General features: G+C 59.2%; 1 protein-coding gene across 1 annotated transcript in view; it reads left to right on the forward strand.

The window, feature by feature from the left end:
• Nucleotides 1–8,133: 8,133 nt before the first annotated feature.
• LOC111143783 (G protein subunit alpha i2) overlaps nucleotides 8,134–10,739 on the forward strand; it is a 20,080-nt gene continuing 17,474 nt past the window's right edge. Inside the window, exon 1 of the mRNA XM_022497654.1 lies at nucleotides 8,134–8,365. Within this exon, the coding sequence (XP_022353362.1) occupies nucleotides 8,248–8,365 (118 nt within the window). The 5' untranslated portion in view covers nucleotides 8,134–8,247. The remainder of the gene's footprint in view (nucleotides 8,366–10,739) is intronic.

Raw genomic sequence — 10,739 nt, forward strand, 5'->3', positions numbered from 1 at the left:
CAGGGGGGAGGAAAGGTGACCAAGGAGGGGCCGGGACCTTAACGGGGGGCGCGGGGGCTGTGGGGAGGGCATCCTGGGCAGGTGAGTGAGGAGCTGCCAGTCCCACACCTGGCCAGGTCCTGGGGGTGGGGGAGCAGGCCTGGACCTCCACAGGGTTGCCTGATCTGGAAGGAAGGAAAGGGCTGGACTCCCAGAGCCACTCTTGGGATCTAGCCTTAATCTTGCCTTCTGAGAGTCCCTCCCCGCGTGACCGAACTCCTCTCCTTACCCTACCCACGTCGACACCGCGGTCAAACTCAGAGCCCCCCACTGCGCAACCGGCCCCCGGGCTGGGCGCGGACGGTAAATAGAGAGCCGCGGGGAAGTGCCTGCCAGCACGGTGCCCCGAGAGGCGCCTGATCTCCGCTGTGAATTTGGGGAGGCAGAAGCGGGTGAGGGTCCTGGAACGGAGGGTGTAAAGGTGCCAGGACCAGAGAGAGCTGAAGGCAGCTGTTAGGGCACGTTCTGGGGATGGGCAGAGGGAACGCTCATCCTCCATGGCTGGAAAGGCTTGGCAGGCTGGGACCAGGCACGGGAGAAGGCCACGCCACGGAGGGCTCGGAACCAGAGGACGCTGAAGGGCTGCTGCCCTGTGGAGAGAGAACCTGGGTGGCCTCTGATGGCAGGCAGGTCTGCGGAGGCCGGGGCCAGAGCTGGAGACTAAACGAGGCGAGAAGGCAGGCCTGCGACAGCCAGGAGAGCGGAAGGAGAGGGGGAAGGCTGCGCGGAGGCGGAGGCGAAGGCGAAGGGCGGAGGACGCACGGCGGTGGGCAGAGGCTGAGGGCAGAGGCGGAGGGCTGGGGAGCGCCGGGCGGGTCTAGGCTCCCGCACTGCGCCCGAAGCACGCCAGGGGGCGCCGCTGTCCCGCGAAGCTTTGCCGGGCCTCCTGCGGCCACCGAAGTCCCGCACTCCCGCCTAGAGAGGCCCCGGAAGAGGCGGGGCGCGCGCTCAGAGACGGCTTCCGGCCCCAGTTCGGCCCGAGAGGCGGGGGGTGGGGAGCGCCGTGGGTGGGGCTGCGAGAATTTGGGGAGTGGGGTTAGAAATGGGGCGGAGCTACAGGGCTGCGGTGGGCGTGCGGGGGTGACGCGGGCTGGAGGCCGCAGGACTGGAGCTAGTAAGCCCTGTGCCTGATCTCCGGGCCATTTCTCTCTTGAAATACTGTCCCGGGGCTCCGGGGGCCCTAGCGCTGCGCAATGTCTGGGGGCGGGGCATAGAGCGCTTCGAGCATTGAAGAAAGGGGAAGGGAACTCCAGAGGGGAGGTGGGAGGTGCACAAAGGTGGGGAAAGCAGGTATGGGACGCGGGGAAATGTTTAGATTTTCTTTAAATGTCCGTCTAGAGGCACCTGGGTGGCTCAGTCGTTAAGCGTTTGCCTTCTGCTGGGATCATGATCCCGGGGTCCTGGGATCAAGCCCCTCATTGGGTTCCCTCCTGGGGTGGGGGGAAGCCTGCTTCTCCCTCTCCCACTCCTCCTGCTTGTGTTATCTCTTGCTCTGTCTCTGTCAAATAAATAAAATCGTTAAAAAATAATAATAGGGGCGCCTGGGTGGCTCTGTGGGTTAAGCGTCTGCGTTGGGCTTGGGTCATGATCTCAGGGTCCTGGGATTGAGCCCTGCATCTGGCTCTCTGTTTGGCAGGGTGCCTGCTTCCCCCCCGCCCCCAGCCTCCCTGCCTACTTGTGATCTCTCTCTCTCTCTCAAATAAATAAAATCTTTATTTTTATTTTTATTTTAAAAAAGATTTTATTTACTTATTTGACAGACAGAGATCACAAGTAGGCAGAGAGGCAGGCAGAGAGACAGAGGGGGAAGCAGGCTTCCTGCCAGCAGAGAGCCCAATGCGGGGCTCGATCCCAGGACCCTGGGATCCTGACCTGAGTGGAAGGCAGAGGCTTTAACCCACTGAGCCACCCAGGCGCCCCATAAATAAAATCTTTAAAAAAATAATAATAATAAACGTCCATTTGGAGGAGAGGACAAGTCTGTGGAGAGGGGTGAAAGTGCACCAGCCAGCCCAAACCTGCTAAAGGAAACAAGCTCAATCCAGGTATACATGCCCCCCAGTCCATGGGGTGGGGCTACTTTCTAGGGGTTGATGGACAGCCATGTCTCAGTAGGCTTCCCTCCATTACCTTCACCCCTGCCTCCCTCCCTGCCTTCTTTGTCCACAGGGGCCTGCCATACCCCTTATAGCTGCCAAAGGGAACTTTAAAATAGCAGATCGTGGGGCACCTGGGTGGCTCAGTCCTTAAGCGTCTGCCTTCTGCACAGGTCATGATCCCTGGGATCCTGGGATGGAGCATTGGGCTCCCTGCTCTGCAGGAAGCCTGCTTCTCCTTCTCCCACTCACCCTGCTTGTGTTCCTTCTCTCACTATGTCTCTCTCTGTCAAATAAAATCTTTAAAAAATAAAAAATATAAAATAGCAGATCATGTCACCCTCCCTTATACTCCCCCCTAGCTGTCAAACAAAACAAAACAAAACCCCTAGTTGTTTCCATCACAATTACATTTGGAATAAAATCTAAACTCTTCTTTGCCCCCATGGCCCTGAGGATCTGGCCCCTGCTGACCACCCCTGGCGCTAGCCTACAGCCTGGACCGTGCTGTGACATCCGGACACCCCATGCCGGCCCAGGACTTTTGCCCTGTCTGGTAGCATCTCAGAAGCTTTTCTCCAACAGCCTAACGCCGGCCCCAGGCAGGCTCATCCCTCACTGTGTAGCTGGCTTCAGTGGCAGCATTTGTTCCCTGCAGTAGGGCAGAGCAATGTCCCACCCCCCAAACCCCCTACTCCACGCCCCCCCCACCCATGCTCCTTGCTCAATGACCAGCATCCCTCCTGGGACAAGTCCCCTTTCTCGTGTCCCTCTACTCCCAGCTACCATCTATAGGAGGCCCCTGAGCCCAGGTGGCTGGGCCTTGGAGGCACCTCACCACGGGCGGCTTGCTCTTGCATCACCTTCATTAGGGCTGTTTTTGCTCCTTCATTAAATTAAATTCCAGGAAGCATTGCTAATGAAGGCTCTAACGAGTCGCGAGTCGCGGGAGAGGCTACCAGCCCCAGCCTTTGGACAGAGTGACAGAGAGGGCTAGGCAACAAGGTGAACAGAAGAATGGCTCCTGGGAACAGGCTGATTATCATTTCCCAGGCCCTCTGAGGCCCCGGGGTTTCCTGGGGAAGGTGGCCTTTAGAGTCTGTGTCTGCAGCAGACACAGTGAGGAGTGGGACCACAAACTCTTCAAGGATAAGGAGAGGGACTGACCTTGGACTCTGCCCCCAAGCCCCAAGGGCTCCCTGGGCAGTTCTCCCCCAGTCATGTCAGTAGCAGCCTGAGCGCCAGGACCAGTTGGCTTTGCAGGGCCAGGCGTGGGTCACAGGCTGCAGGCTCAGATATACCCCTGCCTCAGCATCTCTTGGGGACTTGGGAAACCCCTGCCTGCCCTACTCCTCAATAAAGCCTCTTGGCAGTCTTCTCTCACAGCTTTGTACCTCTTGCTCTTGCTATTCTGGTCAGGGTGGCCTCCTTTCTGTTCTAGGAACATGATATATCTTTCTACCCCAGGGTCTTTGCACTGGTTGTCGCCTCCACCTATCACTCTCTTCTCGGCTTGTCACCTAGTTGGTCTCTTACCATTCAAAGCTCTTCTCAGACTGTTACTCCTGCAAACACTCCCAGTGGCTTTCTTGTCACCCTGTTGATTCCCTCTGAAACCGTGGAGTTCATTTCCCTGTTTACTGTTTGGCATGGGCTCTTGAAGGCAGGGTCCCAGCAGCCTCTCTCCCCCTAGAGTTCTCAGCACAGTGGCTCACATGGGTTCACAGTAGTCAGTAGCTGCATATATGACTCCTCTTCCCAGATTAACACCCCCCCACCCCCCCACCCCCGTCAGGTGGAGACCCCTAGCCCATCCAATAACTTCTGGCCTGAGTTCTCCAAGTGAAAGCCAATTATCTCTGAAGGAGGAGGATGACCAGGAAGTGGGACCCTGGACCTCAAGTCCTCCCAGGCTTGGGACTCTTTGGGAGTCTTTTGGGAGTAAGAGAAGCCTGGGAAGAGAGGTTTGGAAGGAAGGGGCAGAGAGGGCAGGGTAGCTGACTCCAATCTCTGAACGGCTCCTGGCCTAAAGCAGGAAGGGGGAAGTGCAGGGGTTGGTTGTACCAGGAGGTGGAGCGTGGCTTGGGGCTGTAGGGAGGGAGCCATCTCTGGCCACTGAGATCTACAAGCAGAAGCGGCTGAGGCTCTTATCTGCAAGGCCTGTGATTCTGGGGCCACAGAGTTTTGTTGGGGACTCCCCACCACCTGGGAGCCATGGAAGTGGGGGTGGTCAGGATCCTGGATTCTGGGTGTCCCTGTGGGGTCCTGCCTGTTCCTGGGCTCTGGGTAAGGGCAGACACACCCACCTTGAAACTGCTTTTGAGGAAGTGCTGGTAGCTTCCCCTTCCTGGAGCCTGTGGGCTGGGGTGTGACAGCCCACTGAGAGGGTCTCCATTCCTCCCCCTGCTCAGGCTGGTGCATGGTAGGAACTCAGTTCCAAGCTGGCCCTGTGTGGCCTGTGGCGAGCCCCGGGGCTATTCTAGCTGTCCCAATGACCAAGACACTAAGCAGGCACCTGCCACTTCTCCATTCCAGCCCCAGTGCTGTGCCCACTTCTGCTGGCTGTCATTTCACTGGCTTTTATGGTCTAGTCCAGGGACAAGTCCTGCCTCCTCCAGTGCCCATGAGGCCCTGGCTAGGCAGCTGTCCCCAGCCTCCAAACCAACATCTCTCAAAAGGACTCCCAGGTTCTGAAATGCGAAGGAAGCAGACGCCTGTGTTGTCCCTCACTAGATGACCGTGAATGGGTCCTGGCCCCTTCTGACCCTCAGTGGCCTCAGAGGCAAAGCGAGGGGTTTCTCCAGCATGACCCTTGATTTTCTCACGGGCCCTTCCCCAAACCCACACTCACCGTCCCACCTCCGGGTTCCCTCTTGCCGCCTCATCCTTTCTCAGCGCTCCTCTCCCTGTACCACTCGCCACATCACCTCCACCAAGCAGCCTCCTTCCCCAGCACCGGCAGTTTCTCCCTTCTCGACTATGCCACACACGACTATGACAAATATAGTGGCAGCAAGATTAGTTGCTTACAGTTTTCCCAGCTCCGGGAGGGGGGACCCCTGGAAAGGTAGGGTAGGGATTGAGTGATTCATTCATTTAATTTGACAAATATTTATGTACCGTTCTCCAGGATTATGCTGTACGGGGTCTGGAATCAGAGACTGGGTGGAAGAGACTTACCACCAGGACAGTGGGATCTGGGCCGGGGGTGGGGGAAGCTCCAGGATGGTGGGGTCCTAGAGGCTCAGCTCATAGCCGTGCAATGAGAAATAGGGAGGAAGAGTAAGTAGAGAGGGGTCAAGGAGAAGAGGATGGGGTGAGTGAGTCAGTCAGATGGCTTGAGTGCTAATGTGTTAAGTGAGGGGGGAGAGGAGGTGGCCTTGGGTGGGGACAGGACCTTGCAGAAATTGCTGTTATAACAACTCACCCCTACTACAAGTTTTCCATGTGCCATGCATATTCTGAACATTTTACCTACATTTCCTCCCTTAGTGCTGACTTCAGCCAGTGTAGTAGGTAGATGTTACTGTTAGGCCCATTTTACTGATGAGAAAACTGAGGCACCAGGAGTTTCTGATATTTCCCCAAAGTAAGAAACCTGGCAAGTTTGTAGTCTGTGCCCCAGAGTCCTTGCTGTCAACTGCTACTCTACCACTTCTGTCTCCTGCAGAGTCCAAACTGGGGTGTGTGGGTTTGATTCTCAGGACACTGGGGAGCGACAGAAGGTTTGTGAGAAGAGAGAGATGTGATTTCTTTCAACAGGATCCCTTGGCTGCTATGTAGAGGATGAATTGTGGAGGAAAGAAGAGAGCCAGGGATGAGGTTGGAGGCCTTCAATTAGGGACATGGGACAGGAACATATTCGAGGGGGAGTTAAGAAGGGGAAGAAACTGACGGGATGTAGGGCTGGGGACGAGGGGGTCATGACTCCGGCTGGTGAAAGGTCACAAAGTGGAGAGACCAGGAACAAGGGCCACTGGAGGTGCCTGAAGTGTGTGGGAGAGGTTTCAGACCAGTGATGGACATGGGGCTGGTGATTAGGGGAGAAGCTGGGCTAGAGATGACAGAGTGGGGTTCTGAGCCCCTGGAGTGGGAGGGAGGCATGTGAATGGAGTGGCAAGCAGAGGCTCAGCCATAGCCCTGGGACTCCCATGAAGCCGGAGAGGGGGCAGCCGGGAGGGGTGGAACAGGGGTTGCTGGACACTCAGGGAAGAATGCACAATTGGAGGGAGTGACTATCTTGGTGGAAGTGTGCAAGGACGGCATAGCCTGGCTTGGGGCTGGGGGAGGACATGCCTCCCTGTGGCCCTGTCCTGCCCTGCCTCCATTGATTGGGGTCTGTGTCTGCCCACCTCTGGTGAGCCTGGCCTCTAAGGGGCTGACAGGTTCTCCCCGTTGCCCGGCAACTCCAAGAGCTGTTGGCTGTTGCTAGGAGCCAGCTGGGGAGGCCCAAGGAGGGAGGATCAGCTCTCAAATGTGGGGCGGGGCTGGCGGGGGAAGAAGCCCGTCTTAAAGCTGGGTTTGTAGCCTATGCGTGGACAGGCTGTGTTTTGGGCTGGGTGCACCCATTTTATAGTGTGTTCAGTGGATTTGAGGCATGGTGGAAGCTGGGCCTCTACCTGGATAAATAGTGCATATCTCTGAGTGTCTTTGTCCCTGGATGGCCAGTATATGTTTTCATCATGTTTGCTGCATGCTTGTGGCAGGACAGGCCTGAGCTTTGGCCCCAGGCAGGAGAGGACCCTGGAGAAACCGCGGGAGGACTTACAGGCCAATGGCTGCTCAGCAAGGGGGCCATTCAGATAGGGATCTACAGACCCTTCAGGGAGAACAGACAGCCTGAGGATTTGGAGCTGAAACAAGATGTGTGGTAGGGGCCATAAGGAGGGAGTCTATGCGGAACAGGGGGCTGTGGGTGGCCAGCTCCCTTCCTGGCTTTGTGGATGTTCCTTGTCTTTGGGCTGGGGCCTCCTCGCCTCATAGCACAGGGACCACACAAGACATCTTTCTCAGTAACCCTTGGTACATCCTTTCATTGGAGGCCCATTGGAGGTCAGGGCTGTGGGCTCTTCCCGAAGAGGATCAGAAAGATTGCAGTGTTCTGCTGAAAACGCTGCTACCTCCACTCCTCTGCCCAGGAATAGGGTTGCAGCCACTGTCCAGTGGGGACAGACCATAGCATCATGTCCACTTATTCCTCCGGAAGTCAGGTGGACCTCTACACTCTCTCGGTCTCTCTCTCTCTCTCTCTCTCTCGACCTGGTTGCCATGTCCCAGGCTGGAGTCCATGATGACTACGTGTAGCAGGATGCCTCCTAGATCCGTGAAAGATGATTAAAGCCTTGGGTGACAAGGGAAGGCACCCTGGCTGACAGAGACAGCCTGGACAAAGGTGTAGAGGTGGCAGTAGACATTTTTTTAACTGCAACCCAACAGAGAAGCCAAACCCGCGGTAAGACAGAGAAAGCCATAGTTCAGAGAGGCTCCGGGGCTCTGTAGGTCCTGAAAGAAGTTTACTGGGTTCATTAACTTTAACGAGACGAAGACACGCCTCCTCCACCCTGCTGGTCGAACTTGCTTAAGCTCGAGGGTTGGTTTCTGCTCAGCCAGCGAGGTGTTCCGGATCCCCACCCTCGGGCTACAAGATCCGCCCGCCCCCGCCGTCGGGCCGCGGAGCTCCCGGCGCTCCGCATCCAATCGGAGCCCGGCCCCGCCTGCCTCTCACCCGGAGCCCAATCCTTCTGGGCTTGGCTCCACTCCGGCCCCTATTCCTCGGCGTGGCTCCGCCTCCAGCCCAAACCCGAGCCTGGGCGGAGCCTAACTTCTACTTCGCTCCGCCCTCGAACCAATCACCGGCCCCGGATCTCCTATGGCCCCGCCTTTGGGCCCGCCCCGGCCCAGTCCCGGGCCTGGCCTGCTTCGGCCCCACCCTCGGCCCGCCCCGCCGTCGGTGCGCGGCGGCCGGGAAGGCACCGCCCGCAGACGCTCGGAACTGCCGACCCGAGAGCTACCCGTAGAGGGCCGGCGGCGGGAGCGGAGTGGGTCGGGCGGGGCCGAGCCGGGCCGGGGGCCGTGTGGGGGCCGGGCGGCGGCCGGGCCGGCGGACGGCGGGATGGGCTGCACCGTGAGTGCGGAGGACAAGGCGGCGGCCGAGCGCTCCAAGATGATCGACAAGAACCTGCGGGAAGACGGCGAGAAGGCGGCGCGGGAGGTGAAGTTGCTGCTTTTGGGTGAGGCCGCGCCCTGCTTTGGGACCCCCGATTCCCCGCCCGAATCCCCAAACAAGGACTTTGGCCTCCAGACTGAGGGCCTTGAACTCCCGGACTCAGCTTGGACCCCCACACCTGGACTTGAACTCCCAGACCCCATCTGGTCAGGACACTCAAATACTGGTTCAAAACTCTGGGATGGCCTAGACCTCTGATCCGTAGTCTAGATTCTTGGTTAGACCCTCAACTGGCCGCAGACGCCAAACACGGAGACCCAGAACCCTGCTTGGCCATCCACCTTCGCTGACCACCTCACAGACCCTCAGAGTCCCTGCCTTGTCCTTCCATCCTTCCCTAGACTTTACTCAAAGCCCCCAAACCCCACTTGGCCCCCACCCTCCGGCACCACCTGTTTCCCCCACCTGCTCCCCTGGTTCCTATTGGGCGTGAATATTCCTGGGGCCCCCCCCCCGCCAGGCCCCCACCCACTCCCTCCTTCCCGCTCTGTGCCCCATCCCTTCTCTGAACCCTGTATCCTCCACCTGGGCGCCCTGACAGCAAGGTACCTCTGAAGTGGAAACTGATTGCTCATGAGCCCTCTCCAGCCAGAACCCCCAAAGCTTTAGAGATCCTTGCTCCCTCCTTCTGGCCCACCTGGTCCCTCTCTGCACACAGTACTCCTCAAATCTGCTGCTCCTCCTCCCTAAGTCCTCTCCCACACTTTGGCCTACCTCAGATTCCCCCCGTCCCTCCTGCACCGGGTGGGCCCGGCCGGGATGGAAGGAGGGGGCGCAGACTGAGGGGCTGGACTGAGGATCCACTGGTTGCACTGGGGGAGGGAGCCAGGCCTCCAGCTTCCCAGGGAGATTCCGCAGGCTGGCTCTTTCCCAGTTTCTGAGCCCCATCTGGGCCAATGAGGGGGGCGTCTGGGGAGTAGGAGGGAGTGTGAGCGTGGAGGAGTTTGGGTTGCGGCGCCTCCAAGGCCAGGGAAGATGGTGGCTGCTTGAGGGGTGGGGGGAAGTGGAAGTGGTGAGACAGCCGACATATTGCTGTCCCGGCGGGCGGGCCGAGGAGATATGCTGACGGGTGCTGGTCTTCCCGCACCCTTTCTGGGCCCAGCAGCCAAGGACTTGGGCCTCTGGGAGTAGGGGGGGGCCTGTCAGATTGTGAGGCCCTCTGAGGGGGAAGTGGTAGACCAGCTAGATGAGGACTTGGGGGCCAGCTGGAGTTGGGGGGCATCTGAGGTGGACTTTTGCAAAGACTGTGGGCCTGGTAGTTGTCCCCGTCCAGCCTTCCACTGGGGTGCAGGTGTGGTGCTCGGTGGCTGCCTGATTCGGAGGCTTCGGGGTTCGGGGGAGAGATGCCCTCACAGCAGTGCTGGAGGCTGGACAGTGTATGTGTGGGGGGGTGTGGCCCCTCAGCCTTAGAGCCGCCGTGGGGTCCCCAGGCTCTGAAAAGCAGAGCTTTCCTTGCTGGGGGCCTGGCCAAGGGACAGCGTGTCTTCCATCTGAGCCCATCTGTTGACTGTCCCTGGGGGCCTGGCCTTAGGGGCACAGCCCAGAGGTTTCAAAATGGCATCCGTTCCGCCGCCGCTGCGGGTAGGAAGAGAAGGGGCGGGAAGGGGCGGCGGCCCAGCCTCCTGGGCTGTTTTGCGTTGGGCGCTTGCCGCTTCCTGTCTTTACTGCGAGTGCGGCAGCCCCAGTGAGTGGGTGTCGCCAAGGTGGAGGGCCCGTTGCTGATGGCCGCTGGGCCTGGGTAGGGTGCTTCTGGTATCGCTGTCTCCTGGTGCCCACCCCGAGGCCCCTGGCCAGCCCCTTCCCAGGCCGATCGGCTGAGGAGATGGGCCACTGGGCCCTAGGGCCAGGGGACAGAGGGCTTCTGGCCCTCTGTATCCCAGCCCCATGCCACTAGCTTCGCTCCTTGGAGCTCAGCTCAGGTTTTGGACCTGGCAACCCCCTCCCACACTGGGCTGGCAGCAACCAGGGGTGCAGGGTCTGGCTCAGCATTTTCCAGGCTGGGGAGTCCATCTCAGCATCCTGCTCCTCAGGCCTTTGCTTCCTCTGTTGAATGGGCTTCCTGGGTTTGGGCCAGAGGAGTGCTGGGCCCAGGTTGGGAAGAACAGGGGCCTCATGGAGGTTCCTGTTGAGGGTAGGGAATGGGAGCTAAGACCCTGCAGAGGGTGTACCGCAAGGAGCTGAGAGACCTACCTCTGCCTGAAATTGGGGACCCTTGGCTGCCTGGGTCCTGGCCGGCCGTCCCTTTCCCATCCAGGTCCTGGCCGGCCGTCCCTTTCCCATCCGGGTCCTGGCCGGCCGTCCCTTTCCCATCCGGGTCCTGGCCGGCCGTCCCTTTCCCATCCAGGTCCTGGCCGGCCGTCCCTTTCCCATCCAGGTCC

This window comes from Enhydra lutris, unplaced genomic scaffold, assembly GCF_002288905.1.
Source record: "Enhydra lutris kenyoni isolate GAN:26980312 unplaced genomic scaffold, ASM228890v2 scaffoldscaffold10, whole genome shotgun sequence".
Lineage (NCBI taxonomy): Eukaryota > Metazoa > Chordata > Mammalia > Carnivora > Mustelidae > Enhydra > Enhydra lutris.